At 44.1% G+C, this 13,745-nt stretch overlaps 1 protein-coding gene across 2 annotated transcripts in view; it reads left to right on the top strand.

The window, feature by feature from the left end:
* The window catches only part of DEUP1 (deuterosome assembly protein 1), a 99,786-nt gene that overhangs the window by 55,297 nt on the left and 30,744 nt on the right, over nt 1-13,745 (top strand). For both annotated transcript variants that reach the window (XM_025182940.3, XM_014571845.4), the window contains exon 12: nt 10,529-10,728. In XM_025182940.3, the coding sequence (XP_025038725.2) occupies nt 10,529-10,728 (200 nt within the window). The remainder of the gene's footprint in view (nt 1-10,528; nt 10,729-13,745) is intronic.

The raw sequence follows: 13,745 nt of genomic DNA, 5'->3' as shown, positions 1-13,745 counted from the left end.
TAGTTCGAATTAAGTGCTCCATTAGTTCGAATTAAGTTCGAACTAGCAGTTTGCTAGTGTAGCGCCTATCAAAGGGTACGTCTACACTACAGCGCTAATTCGAACTAACTTAGTCCGAATTAGTTCATTCGAACTAAGCTAATTCGGACTAACGCATCTAGAACTAAAAACTAGTTCAAATTAGCATTTTGCTAATTCGAACTAGCGCGTCCACACTGAGTGGACCCTGAAGCGGGGTTAAGGATGGCCGGAAGCAGTGCCGGCAGGGCATCAGAGGAGGACTTAGAGCGTGGAGCTGCTGTCTCAGGCTAGCCGAGGGCTGTGCTTAAAGGGTCCCGACCCCCACCCCGGACAGACAGTTCTCAGGGTGCCCCGCTTGCAAAGCAGTCCTGGCTTGGAGTGCCCGGACTACCCACACTGGGCACATCACAGCACTCGGCCATCAGCCCGGCTGCACTTGCTGCAGGCTGCCATCTGGGGAGAGGGGGCAATTGGGGAGGCTGCAGGAGAGCTTCCACCCCCAGAAGCCCGCAGAGCCAGCCCAGTCCTCCCCATCGCCGGCTCGTGCCCCATTCCTCTCTCACCTCCTTCCACTTACCCTTCCCTACCTCCTTCCCTAGTCCTCCCTAGCTGGGAGAGGGGAGGGCAACTAAAATGATCCGGGGTTGGGAACAGGTCCCATATGAAGAGAGGCTAAAGAGACTGGGACTTTTCAGCTTAGAAAAGAGGAGACGGAGGGGGGACAGGATAGAGGTCTCTAAAAGCAGGAGTTGGGTGGAGACGGTGCATACAGAAAAGTTCTTCATTAGTTCCCATAAAGAAGGACTAGAGGACACCAAAGGAAAGGAATGGGTAGCAGGCTTCAAACTAGTAACAGAAAGTTGTTCTTCACAAAGCAAAGAGTCAACCTGTGGAACTCCTTGCTGCAGGAGGCTGTGAAGGCTAGAACTGGAACAGAGTTTAAAGGGAAGTGAGATCAAGTCATGGAGGTTGGGTCCATGGAGTGGTATTAGCCAGGGGGTAGGAGTGGTGTCCCTGCCCAAGGTTTGTGGAAGGCTGGAGAGGGATGGCACGAGACAAATGGCTTGTTCACTGTCTTCGGTCCATCCCCTCCAGGGTACCTAGGGTTGGCCGCTGTCGGCAGACAGGCTACTGGGCTAGATGGACCTTTGGTCTGACCCAGGACGGCCATTGTAAGCTCAGGCTTCAGGGTCAGAGGTCTCAGTGGACCCCCTTGATTCTCTTGCACACCTGCCCCAGGGTGGCCAGGCTGGCAGCTATCCTGCCCAAGCCAGCCACTTTCCTGTGCCTAGTGCGGAGATCGTGGACGAGGTCCACGATGTCCGCACTAGCCCAGGCGGGTGCCCGCCTCTTGCGGTCCTGGGCAAGCTCCTGGGAGTCGCTAGCCTGGTCCCGGGAAGAAGAGGAGGGCTGGGGGGCATCGGGTGGGTGGCTCGATCCGTGCCAGGTGCAGGGTCTGCTGGCTGGGTGCTGGCAGGCTTGCACCTGGCACGGGCACCGTAGCCAGCCCATGCCCCTTTAAGGGGTCCGGGGCCGGGAGGGGGGCAGAAGAATTTCCCTGGTGTTGGCCAGAGTGGCCACCAGGGAAACCTGGGGAGGGCTAGCCTCCCACTAGTTCGAATTAAGGGGCTACACACCCCTTAATTCAAACTAGCTAGTTCGAACTAGGCTTAATCCTCGTGGAATGAGGATTACCTAGTTCGAACTAAGAGCTCCGTTAGTTCGAATTAAATTCAAACTAACGGAGCGCTAGTGTTGCGCCTATGAAAGTTAGTTCGAACTAACATCCGTTAGTTCAAACTAACTTTGTAGTGTAGACATACCCAAAGTTATTTCGAACTAACGTCTGTTAGTTCGAATTAACTTTGTAGTGTGGACATACCCGGAGTGCCCTGAGTACCCACACTCGGCACATCACAGCACTCGGCCATCAGCCTGGCTGCACTTGCCACAGGCTGCCATCTGGGGGCGGGGAACAGTCGGGGGGGCTGTCAGGATCCAGGAGGCCCTGCAGGAGAGCTTCCACCCTGAGGAGCCACCCCAGTTCTCTCCATCGGGGGCTCATGCCCCATTTCTCCCTCACCTCCTTCCATTTACCTCTCCCTAGCCCCCCTTCCTGATGTAAAAAATAAAGGACACGTGTGTTCAAAAATAGAAACTCTCTTTATTTAACAAAACTGGGGGTGGGGGGCATTAACGTCTGGGGTGACTGGGAAAAGGTGGTGGGAGAGGGGAAGAGAAAGTGTGGGAGAGGGGAGGGGGAAACTGGGAGGAGGGAGCTGGAAGGGGGAAGCCAGGGGAAGGAGGAGGAGGGGAAGTATAAAACTATGGTACGCCATATCTTCAGTACAGTGTACAGATGTGGTCTCCTCACCTCAAAAAAGATGTTTTGTTTTGGCCTTGGAAAGGGTTCAGAAAAGGGCAACTAAAATGATGAGGGCTTTGGAACAGGTCCCATATGAAGAGAGGCTAAAGAGACTGGGACTTTTCAGCTTAGAAAAGAGGAGACTGAGGGGCGACATGATAGAGGTATATAAAAGCATGAGTGGTGTGGAGAGGGTACATACAGAAAAGTTCTTCATTAGTTCCCATAATAGAAGGACTAGAGGACACTAAATGAAATCAATGGGTAGCAGGCTTCAAACTAATAAGCGAAAGTTCTTCTTCACAAAGCAAATAGTCAACCTGTGGAACTCCTAGCCACATGAGGCTGTGAAGGCTAGAACTATAACAGAGTTTAAAAAGAAGTTAGATAAAGTTATGGAGGTTGGGTCCATGGAGTGCTATTAGCCTGGGGGTAGGAATGGTGTCCCTGGCCTCTGTTTGTGGAAGGCTGGAGATGGATGGCACGAGACAAATGGCTTGGTCATTGTCTTCAGTCCATCCCCTCCAGGGTAGCTGGTGTTGGCCGCTGTCGGCAGACAGGCTACTGGGCTAGATGGACCTTTGGTCTGACCCAGTACGGCCATTCTTATATTCTTATGTTCCTAGCTCAGGGCTCAGGGTCGGGGGTCTCACTGGACCAACTTGATTTTCATGCAATCCTGCTCCTGGGTTGGCCTTTGGTGGCCGGGCTGGCAGCTATCCTGCCCTAAACGGCCACTTTCCTGTGCCTAGTGCGGAGATTGTGGATATTGGAGGCTTCCCCCACAAACCAGGATGAAGTCCACGATCTCCACACTAGACCAGGCGGGCACCCGCCTCTTATGGCCCTGGGCAAGCTCCTGGGAGCCGTCAGCCTGGTCCTGGGAAGAGGCACAGGGCTGGGTGGCAGCAGGTGGCTGGCTCATGCCGTGCCAGGTTCAGGGTCTGCTGGCTGGATGCTGGCAGGCTTGCACCTGGCATGGGCACCGTAGCCAGACCGTGGTCCTTTAAGGACTCTGGGACCGGGAGGGGGGCAGAAGAGTTTCCCTGGATTGGCCCAGAGTGGCCACCAGGGCAAGCTGGGAAGAGCTAGCCTTCCACTAGATCGAATTAAGTGGCTACTCAGCTCTTAATTCAAACTACTTAATTCGAACTAGGCGTTAGTCCTCCTAGAATGAGGTTTACCTAGTTCGAATTAAGTGCTCCGCTAGTTCAAATTAAGTTTGAACTAGCGGTTTGTATGTGTAGCGCCTATGAAAGTTAATTCAAACTAACGGCTATTAGTTCGAATTAACTTTGTAGTGTAGACATACCCCATCTTACATAAATATATTTTTACAGTTATGAATATAGATTAGGACCTTGTCTGATTAGAAGTTACAAAGGTTTGAGCCACAGGTAATTTTATAAATCTTTATGCACTTGAAAGACACTATTTTGATTGTTTCCATTATCAATTTAGGAATAAAGAGACAGTAGTTAGTAGTAAGGTTCTTGACTTTACAGCAAGCAGTTAATCCCTCTTTTTAGCAATTAAAACATATCCTCCAGAATATGTCAAGTTATTATTAATTTTAGACTGTAAGCATTTTTCAGAAAATGCATAACAAAGATTTTTTATTTTGACACTGGTAACACAGTAAAATTTAATTTGGGAAAGGAAACTATACAAAAGTTAGGAAGTTATTTAAACAGAAATTAAAAGGCACTGTGCCAAAAGTGAAATATTTGCAAGCTTCATAGAAACTTTTTAAAGACACCATACTCGAGGCTCAACTAAACTGTGTAATCCAAATTTAAAAACATAAAAAGAGAACAAAAAAGTGGCACTGTGGCTCAACAACAAAGTAAAAGAAGCCACTAGAGACAAAAAGGCATCTTTTTAAAAGTGAAAGTTAAATCCTAGTAAGGAAAATAGAAAGAAGCATAAACTCTGACAAATGGAGTATAAAAATATAATTACAAGGACCATAAAAAGAATTTGAAGAACAGATTGCCAAAAACTCAAAGTAATAGCAATTTTTTAAAGAACATCAGAAGCACAAAGCCTGCTAAACAAACAGTTGGGCCACTGGACAATCAAGATGCTCAAGGAACACTCAAAGATGATAAAGTCACTGCAGAGAAATGAAATTAATTCTTTGCATTAGCTGAAAATGTGAGGGAGATTTCCAAACCTGAGCCATTCTTTTTAGGTGACAAATCTGAGCAACTGTGAGGTGTGATAAGATGAGGTTTTTTGGAACATATTGGTAAACTAAACAGCAATAAGTCACCAGAACCATATGGTATTTATCCAAGAGTTCTGAAGGAACTCAGTTATGAAATTGCAGAACTCCCAACCCTAGTTTGTAACCTGCACTTTAAATCAGCTTCTATACCAAATGACTGGAAGATAGCTAATGTGACGCCAATTTTAAAAAACACTCCAGAGGTGATACCAGCAATTGCAGGCTGGTTAGTATGACTCCAGTGCCAGGCAAACCAGTTGAAACTACCATAGAGAACAATATTGTTAAACATATAGATGAACGTGATTTGTAGGGGGAAGAGTGAATATGGTTTTTGTAAAGGGAAATCATGCCTCACTAATCTACTAGAATTCATTAAAAAAAAAGGTCATTAAGCATGTGGACTAGGCGGATTCAGTGGATATAGGATCCTTAGATTTTCAGAAAGCCTTTGACAAGCTCCCTCACAAAAGCTCTTATCCAAAATAAGTTGTCTTGAGATAAGGGGGAAGTCCTTTCATGGACTGGAAATTTGTTAACATATAGGAAACAAAGGGTAGGTATAGAAGGTCAGTTTTCAGAATGGAGAATCCCCTGGGATTCTGTCTGGGGAAGAGTCTTATTCAACATATTTATAAATGATATAGCAAAAGGGGTAAACAGTGAGGTGGCAAAAATTTGCAGTTGATACAAAACTATTCAGGAGTTAATTCCAAGGCCAACGACAAAGAGCTACAAAAGAATCTCAGACAACTGGCTGACAGGGCAACAAAATGGAAGATGAAATTTAATCTTGATAAATGCAAAGTAATGCATATTGGAAAAAATAATCCCAAATATACATATAAAATGATGGTGGTTAAACTGCTGTTACCACCTAAGAAAAACGTCTTGGAGTCCTTTTGGATAGTTCTCTGAAAACATAAACTTAAGTGTGCAGTGACAGTCAAAAAAATGAACAGAATGTTGTGAATCATTGAGAAAGGGATAGATTATAAAACAGAAAATATCATATTGCCTCTATATAAATGCATCGTATGCCCATACATTGAATACTGTGTGCAGCTGTGGTTGCTCCATCTGAAAAAAAGATATATTGGAATTGGAAAATTTTCAGAAATAGGAAAAAAAATGATTAGGGGAACATCTTCTGTTTGAGGAGAGACTAATTAGACTGGGACTTTTCATCTTGGAAAAGAGACAACTAAATATGATTGAGTTCTGTAAAATCATGATTGATGTAAAGAAAGTAGATAGGGAAGTGCTATGGCAAGAGACAATTTTGGCTTAACCAGGAGATCTTACATGATCTAGAAATCAAAAAGGAGTTGTTTAAAACATGGAAACTAGGTAAAATTACAAAGGATGAATATAAACAAATAATGCAAGTATACAGAGGCAAGATTAGAAAGACGAAGGCACAGAACGAGTTCAATCTAGCTTGAGACATAAACGGTAACAAGAAGACTTTCTACAAATATATTAGAAGCAAGAGGAAGACCAACAACAGAGTTGGCCCATTGCTCAATGAAGTCAGAGAAACAATAACAGAAAACTTGGAAATGGCAGAGGTACAACTTCTTTGTTTTGATTTTTGGTCAAAGAAGATTGATGATGATGAGATGCCTAGCATAGTGAATGCTAGTGGAAATGGGGTAGGTTTAGAAGATAACATAAAAAAAGAACAAGTTAAAAATTACTTAGAAAAGTTAGATGTCTTCACGTCACCAGGGCCTGATGAAATGCATCCTAGAATACTCAAGGAGCTGATAGAGGAGGTATCTGAGCCTTTAGCTATCATGTTTGATAAGTCATGGAAGTTGGGAGAGATTCCAGAAGTCTGGAAAAAAGCAAATATAGTGCCCATCTATAAAAAGGGAAATAAGAACAACCCAGGAAACTACAAACCAGTCAGTTTAACTTTTGTGCCAGGGAAGATAATGGAGCAAATAATTAAGGAATTCATCTGTAAACAGCTGTAAGATAATAAGGCGATATGTAATAGCCAGCATGGATTTGTAAAGAACAAATCATGTCAAACCAATCTGATAGCTTTCTTTGATAGAGTAACAAGTCTTATGGATAAGGGAGAAGTACTGGACATAGGATACCTAGACTTTAATAAAGTATTTGATATGGTCTCGCTTGACCTTATCAATAAATTAGGGAAGTATAATCTAGATGGGGCTACTATAAGGTGGGTGCATAAATGGCTAGATAATTGTTCTCAAAGAGTAGTTCACAATCTTGCTAGAAGGCAGAACAAGTGGGGTTCTGCAGGCATCTGCTTTGGGCCGGTTCTATTCAATATCTTCATCAGTGATTTAGATGATGGCATAGAGAGTATGATTATTAAGTTTGCAGGTGATACCAATATGGAATGGGTTGCAAGTGCTTTGGAGGATAGGATCAAAATTCAAAAAGGTCTGGACAAACGAGAAAAATGGTCTGAGGTAAACAGAATGAAGTTTAATAAGGACAAATGCAAAGTACTCCACTTACGAAGAAACTGTCAGTTTCACGCATACAGAATGAGAAGTGATTGTCTAGGAAGGAGTACTGCTGAAAAGGATTTAGGGGTCAGAGTGGACAAGTTAAATACGCATCAACAGTGTGACACTATTGCAAAAGAAGCAAACATGATTCTGGGATACATTAACAGGAGTGTGGTGAGCAAGACATGAGAAGTCATTCTTCTACTCTACTCTGTACTGATTAGGCCTCAATTGGAGTATTGTGTCCAGTTCTGAGCACCATATTTGAAGAAAGATGTAGATAAATTGGAGAAGGTCCAGAGAAGAGCAACAGATATGATTGAAGCCCTAGAAAACATGAGCTATGAGGGAAGGCTGAAAAAAATAGGGCTTGTTTGGTTTAGAAAAGAGAAGACTGAGAGGGGACATGATAGTCAGGGCCTGACAAATAATGCAATCTACTCGCCCGGGGCGAGTAGATTGCAACCCGAAAGAGCCGGGTTCAGGCAATCTGCACATGCACAGAACTATCTGCACATGCGCAGATCGCCGGACAGCACGGCTGGCGAGCGGGGCTCGCCGCGGTTCGGTGAGCCCTGATGATAGCAGTTTTCAGGGTGTCACAAGGAGGAGGGAGGAAAAATTGTTCTTGGCCTCTAATGATAGAACAAGAATATATGGGCTTAAACTGCAGCAAGGGAGGTTTAGTCTGGACATTAGGAAAATCTTCCTGATTGTCAGGGTGGTTAAATATTGGAATAAGTTGCCTAGGGAGGTTGTGGAATCTCCATCACTGGAGATATTTAAGAGCAGTTTGGATAGATATCTATCAGGGATGATCTAGACGGTGGTTGGTCTTGCCATGTGGGCAGGGGACTGGACTTGATCTCTCGAGGTCTCTTCCAGTTCTAGTATTCTGTGATTCCCACTTTCTCATAACACAAGATCAAGGGGTCACAAAATTAAATTAATAGGCAATTTAATACAAACAAAAGGAAGTGATTCTTCACACAATGCATAGTCAACCTGTAGGACTCCTTGACAGAGAATCATGTGAAAGCCAAGTACAGGATTCAAAAAAGAACTAGAGAGTGTGCGCCTGTTTTTGTCTGTCTGTGTGTTTGTCTGTCTCCCAGCCAGGGGACAGGCACCCTCTCTTGGCTGTGCCAGCTGCAGCTGCCATGGACAGTTGCTCCTCACTTGGCACGAAGCGCCTGCGGTGCTGCAGTGGGGTTGTCATCTCTCTCCGGAGTAGCCTGCATACTGAACCCCTCATCCACAGCTCTACCCCAGAGCAATGATTTAAATGTGGAAAAACAAAAAATATTTGAGTTAAGAACCCAAGCAATGCCAGGTAAATCTTCTAGTAATAAATTTGTTTCTCATGCACACACTTATTTTATACATTTATCCGTGGTATTTATAGGCCTTACCCCCTTTAAGAACTAGATGAATTTATTCATTAGCAGAAAACAAACATTATTTGCAACTTTAATTACCATGATTATGATGAATTATGCATAAAAAGATGCTTATTTTGAAATGTTTCCATCATGGATTTTCATTTGTGTTAAATAAGAGTCCAATTCTTCGATGAACTAAACACCTTTGGTAGGATTCTGAGCTTCCTCAATGTCTGTGGAAGTTAATGGAGGTTGAAAATATTCAAAACTATAAAAAAGGACACCTAAAGCTCCTAAAGGCCCAGGGCAGCATGGTAAACCCCAAACCTGCAGCTGCCACGGGCAGCTGGGTAATCCCTAAACTCCCGGCTGTTGCGGGGGAACCCCCAATGTCCCAGATGGGCCTCTGCGGCTATGAAAGCAAGGTTACCTTGCAGCTCCCAACCCCTGCAGATAACAGAGATTTCCCACAGCTTCTGATGCCGTGGACTTAGGGGAACCCCTAAGCTCTCAGTGTCTGTAGGTTGCTGGAGGTTTTGGTGGCAGGAGTATCTCACAGCTCCTGGCTGACAGAGGAGGTGGGGGCACCCAACTGCTTCTGTCCCCCATGGGCAGCTGGAGAACTGCCAGATCTGCAGATAGCAGAGGTAACCCACAGACCCCAGCTGCTGCAGGTAGATCCTAGCCCCTGCGCAGCTGCCCCATTGCAGGCAGTGTGGGGACTCGCAGATCCCCATTTTGTCCCAGATATTTTTAGTAAAATTCAGGGGCAGATCAGGGCTTCCATGACACAATCCTAGCCTTAACTATGAATGCTGTGTGATTACATATGGCAGCAGTTCTCTAACTGTGACTCAGGACCCCAAAATGTGTCATGACCTTATTTTAATAGGTTCCCCAAAGCTAGCTTTCTGGTGCCAAAGCCCAAGCCCATACCCCACCATTCTGGGCAGAAACCAAAGTCTAAGCCAGCCAAAGCCCAGAACTAGGGCTGTCAAGTGATTAAAAAATAATAATAATGATTAATCACATAATTAATCACACCGTAAAACAATAATTAGAATACTATCTATTTAAATATTTTGGATGTTTTCTACATCTTCTAATATATTGATTTCAATTATATCACAGAATACAAAGTATATAGTGCTCACTTTATATTTATTTTTTATTACAAAACATTTACATTGTAAAAAAAACTTCAGTTCACCTCACTAAGTATTGTAGTGCAAATTCTATCATGAAAGCTGAACTTAAATTCTTCTGTATAATCAATGTATTTGCGTCCCATTCAAAAGAGTCCTTTTTTAGCTAAGCCTCAGTTGCGGGTGGCACAGGGCAGGAGGGGGTAGACACTGCCATGGGCAGTGCAGAGTTTGGGAAGGGAGATTGAGCCCTGCGGGGGAAGGAGGTCGGCTTGGGCGCCTGTTTTATTTTTAAAAATATGGTCACCTGGGAGGGGAGAGGGAAGGGTGTCCGGGTCTTTGCTTCTTGTTTATTTCTCTGTTGGAGTTGGGACTTCATAGTTGCTGTTTTTCTTTCTGGCAGCTTCTTTTTTTCATGCACCCTCTGGTGGCAGTTTGCATTACTGCGCCTTACCAGAGAGAGCAGCTAATGCTGTTTTGCTGCCCTCTGTGATTTTTGTGCGTTAATATTTTTAACGCGTTAATTCTGCTCTGCGTTAATCACAGGCATTAACGCCCACTAATTGACAGCCTTACCCAGAACTTATATCAGTCCTGGGGGGCTCAGGTTACAGGCTCCCCACATGGCACTGAAGTCTTTGACTTTGCTCTCCTGCACCTGAAGAGGTGGGGCTTGGTTGGGTTCAGACTTCAGTCCCCTCTTCTGGGACCATGAAGTAATTTTTGTTGTCAGAAGCAGGGTCATAGTGCAATGACATTTGAGAACCCTTTGACATGCAGTAACTAAGTATCTAGCAAACAATGTTGACTTGTGTTTCATGTTAAAAATATTAATTCTAGTTACAGTGGACAAAATGCCCATTCAATGGTGATTTTATTTTCTTCCACAGACCACAGCTTTATCGGACACAGAACATGAGTGTTACATAGCTTCTGTTCATGAATTGGAGTGTGAGGATGAAAGGTTACAAAATGATCTTGATAAATTGCAGAGTGATTCAGAAACATCAATACTGGATGCTCTGGGTACATATGAAGAAAAAAGGCACACTAAGGAAACCCAATTAGAAATGCAAGAAAAAGAAGACAGGTAAAATATAAGCTACAAAGATACATTATTATTTCCATATGCATTTTGTAAGTCTTCTCAAAGAATCAAATCCTGAAGTCCTTACTCAATTATTTTTCATTTTAAACTCCCACTACCTCATTAGATATTTAGCCAATTAGAAAGCAAGGAAGGCTGCATAATTAGGCCCGAATTTAAATGATTAAAATATCTGTGTATTATTTATAGATTATTTTTGTGCTGTTTTATCTCAATTCAGTAAAAATTTTGAAGAAAACAAAGTACACTAGCACCTGAAAGCCATGAAAGCCAATGGAAATCTGCAACTATTTAATATTGCAGAATTGTACCCAGGTATAAACCCTCATTTATGACTTGAAGCCAATATTACAATATAACAACAGTAGAGTATTTGCCCGGTGTTGCTGAGGTCCTTAACTAACGTAATTTTTGTTTTTCTTCATTTAAATCATTACTCTGGGGTGTGGCTGTGGTTGAGGAGTTCAGTATGCAAGCTTCCCTGGGGAGAAAGGACAACCCCAACCCTCTGTCACCGCAGCATCCTGGGGGCCATGTGAGAAGCACATGTCCATGGCTGCTGCAGCTGCAATGGGCACTGGTGGGGGAGGGTGCATGTCCCCTGGTTGGGAGGACAGACAAACACACAGACAAACTCTCTCAAATATATAGTAGATAGTTACCCCCGTCCTCTACCCTCTGCTGCCTCAATGGGGCTATAGCTGCCTCAGTCCCTATCTCTGCCTCCTTGCTGCCCCCTTATGATTATTATGCAATATAAATGTGCCTTTTAGCAGAGCCCTCCTTTTCCATTTTATGAGAAACAATTGAATTCCAGGAAAATCCCATTGTCCCTGCACCTGTCCTGACAAATCATTATGTTGCTTTAAATTATGATAAGAGGAAGCTGCATACCAACTTTGGTGGCCCTAGCTCTTACTGTTTAGGAGTTCTTGAACAGAGACTCACAGACAGATGGAAGGATAGACTGGCAGATGCTCTCAAATATATAGTAGATTAAAAATCTGGTACAATAAGTTTAGCAATAAATCAGGACTATAATTATAATGTTAGGGTTGGGATATCTGCTCTTATACAAAAAAATGTCATTTTTGTTTGTCCACAGGAACTTCATTCTGTTCTAGGGTACCTAACTGAAGAGAACAGAGGCAATTTACAAGCCAATTAAGTACTAAACTTAATTTTCTTAGACATTTATATGAACTTTATTATCAAAATTTACACAACCATAACTTGTGTTTGTACTTCAATCTTCTTTGATAATATAATAGTAGAAACTATTTTGTTTGTTCTAAGCAATAAAAGTTGGCATTTCATCAGCTTTTTTGTCATCCTGAAGTCACAGAGATAGGTTAGTCAGGAACACATTTTTATGACTCCAGGGGATGCATAACCTGTACATCTTAGGTTGTTCAAATATGAGGGAAATTATGGTTTCATTAGTTATATATGTGTTTAGATATGTATATACACTAAACAACTATCCATTTGTTATGAGGACCCCGATCATAACTGAAATTTATATCTTCCACTATGTATTTTAGAAAGCTTGTGTGTCTGTCTGTCTGTGAGTCCGTTTAGTCAAGAACTCCTAAACCAGGGGTGGCCAACCCATTTAACAAAGAGAACCGAAACAGCGGCAGAAAAAATGCAAAGAGAATTGTCGAGGAGAAAAAAAAAAAGGACGTTGCCCCTTTAAGAGACAAGCTTAGGCTTTTTGGCCTTATAAGGCTCCTGTTGACAGCTGCCATCTTGGGTACTGTTTTGAATCGCCGCCCTGGTGAGCACGAGGGATCCTGAGGGCGGGGGTGATTTGGGGAGAGCGCAGGAGCGGCTTCACAAGCCGCACTTTTGGGGGAGAAAAGCCGCATGTGGCTCGCAAGTCACGGGTTGGCCACCCCTGTCCTAAACAGTAAAACTAGTATGCAGCTTCCTCTTATCATAACTTAAAGCAAGATAAGGGTTTGGTTGTGCCAAAACCATGGGATGTGCCTGGAATCCGATTGTTCCTCATCATCCAGAAAGGGAGGGGGTCTGATACCAGGGCTAGTTATACTCCAGAATGACCAAAGGGGGCAGCAAGTTCAGGGGGCAGTTATGCCCCAGATACATAGGGCAGCAAGCACCCCAGACCCAGGGAGCAGCCGCCAGCTGGGCAGTATGACTTCTGCCACCCCCCGTCAGCCCTGGGGAGCAGCCACCAGCTGGGCACACAGCCCCCACCACCATGACCAACCCCAGGAGCAACCCTGGTCACTTCCACCTCCTGCCCAGAACCCCCCCACACTCTGTGCCCTGATTCCTGCACACTCACACCCTGCCCTGAGCCCCCCATATCTCCCAAACCCCATCCCTGACTTCTGTACCCCCACATCCTCACCCTCTTCTGAGTCCCCACACCCAACCTCTTACCGTGACTCCTACACCCCCCACATATCTTCTCAGAATTCCCCACCCCCTGCTCTAACTCCTGCACCCCACCCTCTGCCCTGAGTCCCTACTCACCCTTCACCCTGACTCCTACATCCCCTAGACCTCCAGCCCCCTGCTCTGAGGCCCCACATCCCCAAGCCTCTGCCCTGGCTGCTGTACTCCCCACATTCCCAGACCTCTGTCCTGAAGGACCCAAGCAACACTGTAAATCTTCTAACCTATCTATAAATATATATAAAATACTGAAACATTGCTAAAGTGCAACAGTATGATTTAGTATGGCCCACCACTAGCAAATGAAGGAATTCAAAAGCTTAAATCTCCCTCTAACAATTCCTCACTGTGACATTTCTTCCCCCAAATTTTGAATTTCTGTGAAAAAAGCTTTTCAGAATATCCTGAATATTATTGAGTTCAGGCTACTTGGGACCCATACCTTTTATACCAAACAGTTTGCCCAACAAAAACGACAAAAACAAACACAACAACAACAACAACAACAAAACCTCCAAACCCATGCATATGGTGGTGGAGTGTCTACTTAGGGGTTACTTGGAGGTTACTGT

This window comes from Pelodiscus sinensis, chromosome 1 (assembly GCF_052426305.1).
Source record: "Pelodiscus sinensis isolate ZL-2025 chromosome 1, ASM5242630v1, whole genome shotgun sequence".
Lineage (NCBI taxonomy): Eukaryota > Metazoa > Chordata > Testudines > Trionychidae > Pelodiscus > Pelodiscus sinensis.
This window is presented reverse-complemented; position numbering and strand designations above follow the sequence as displayed.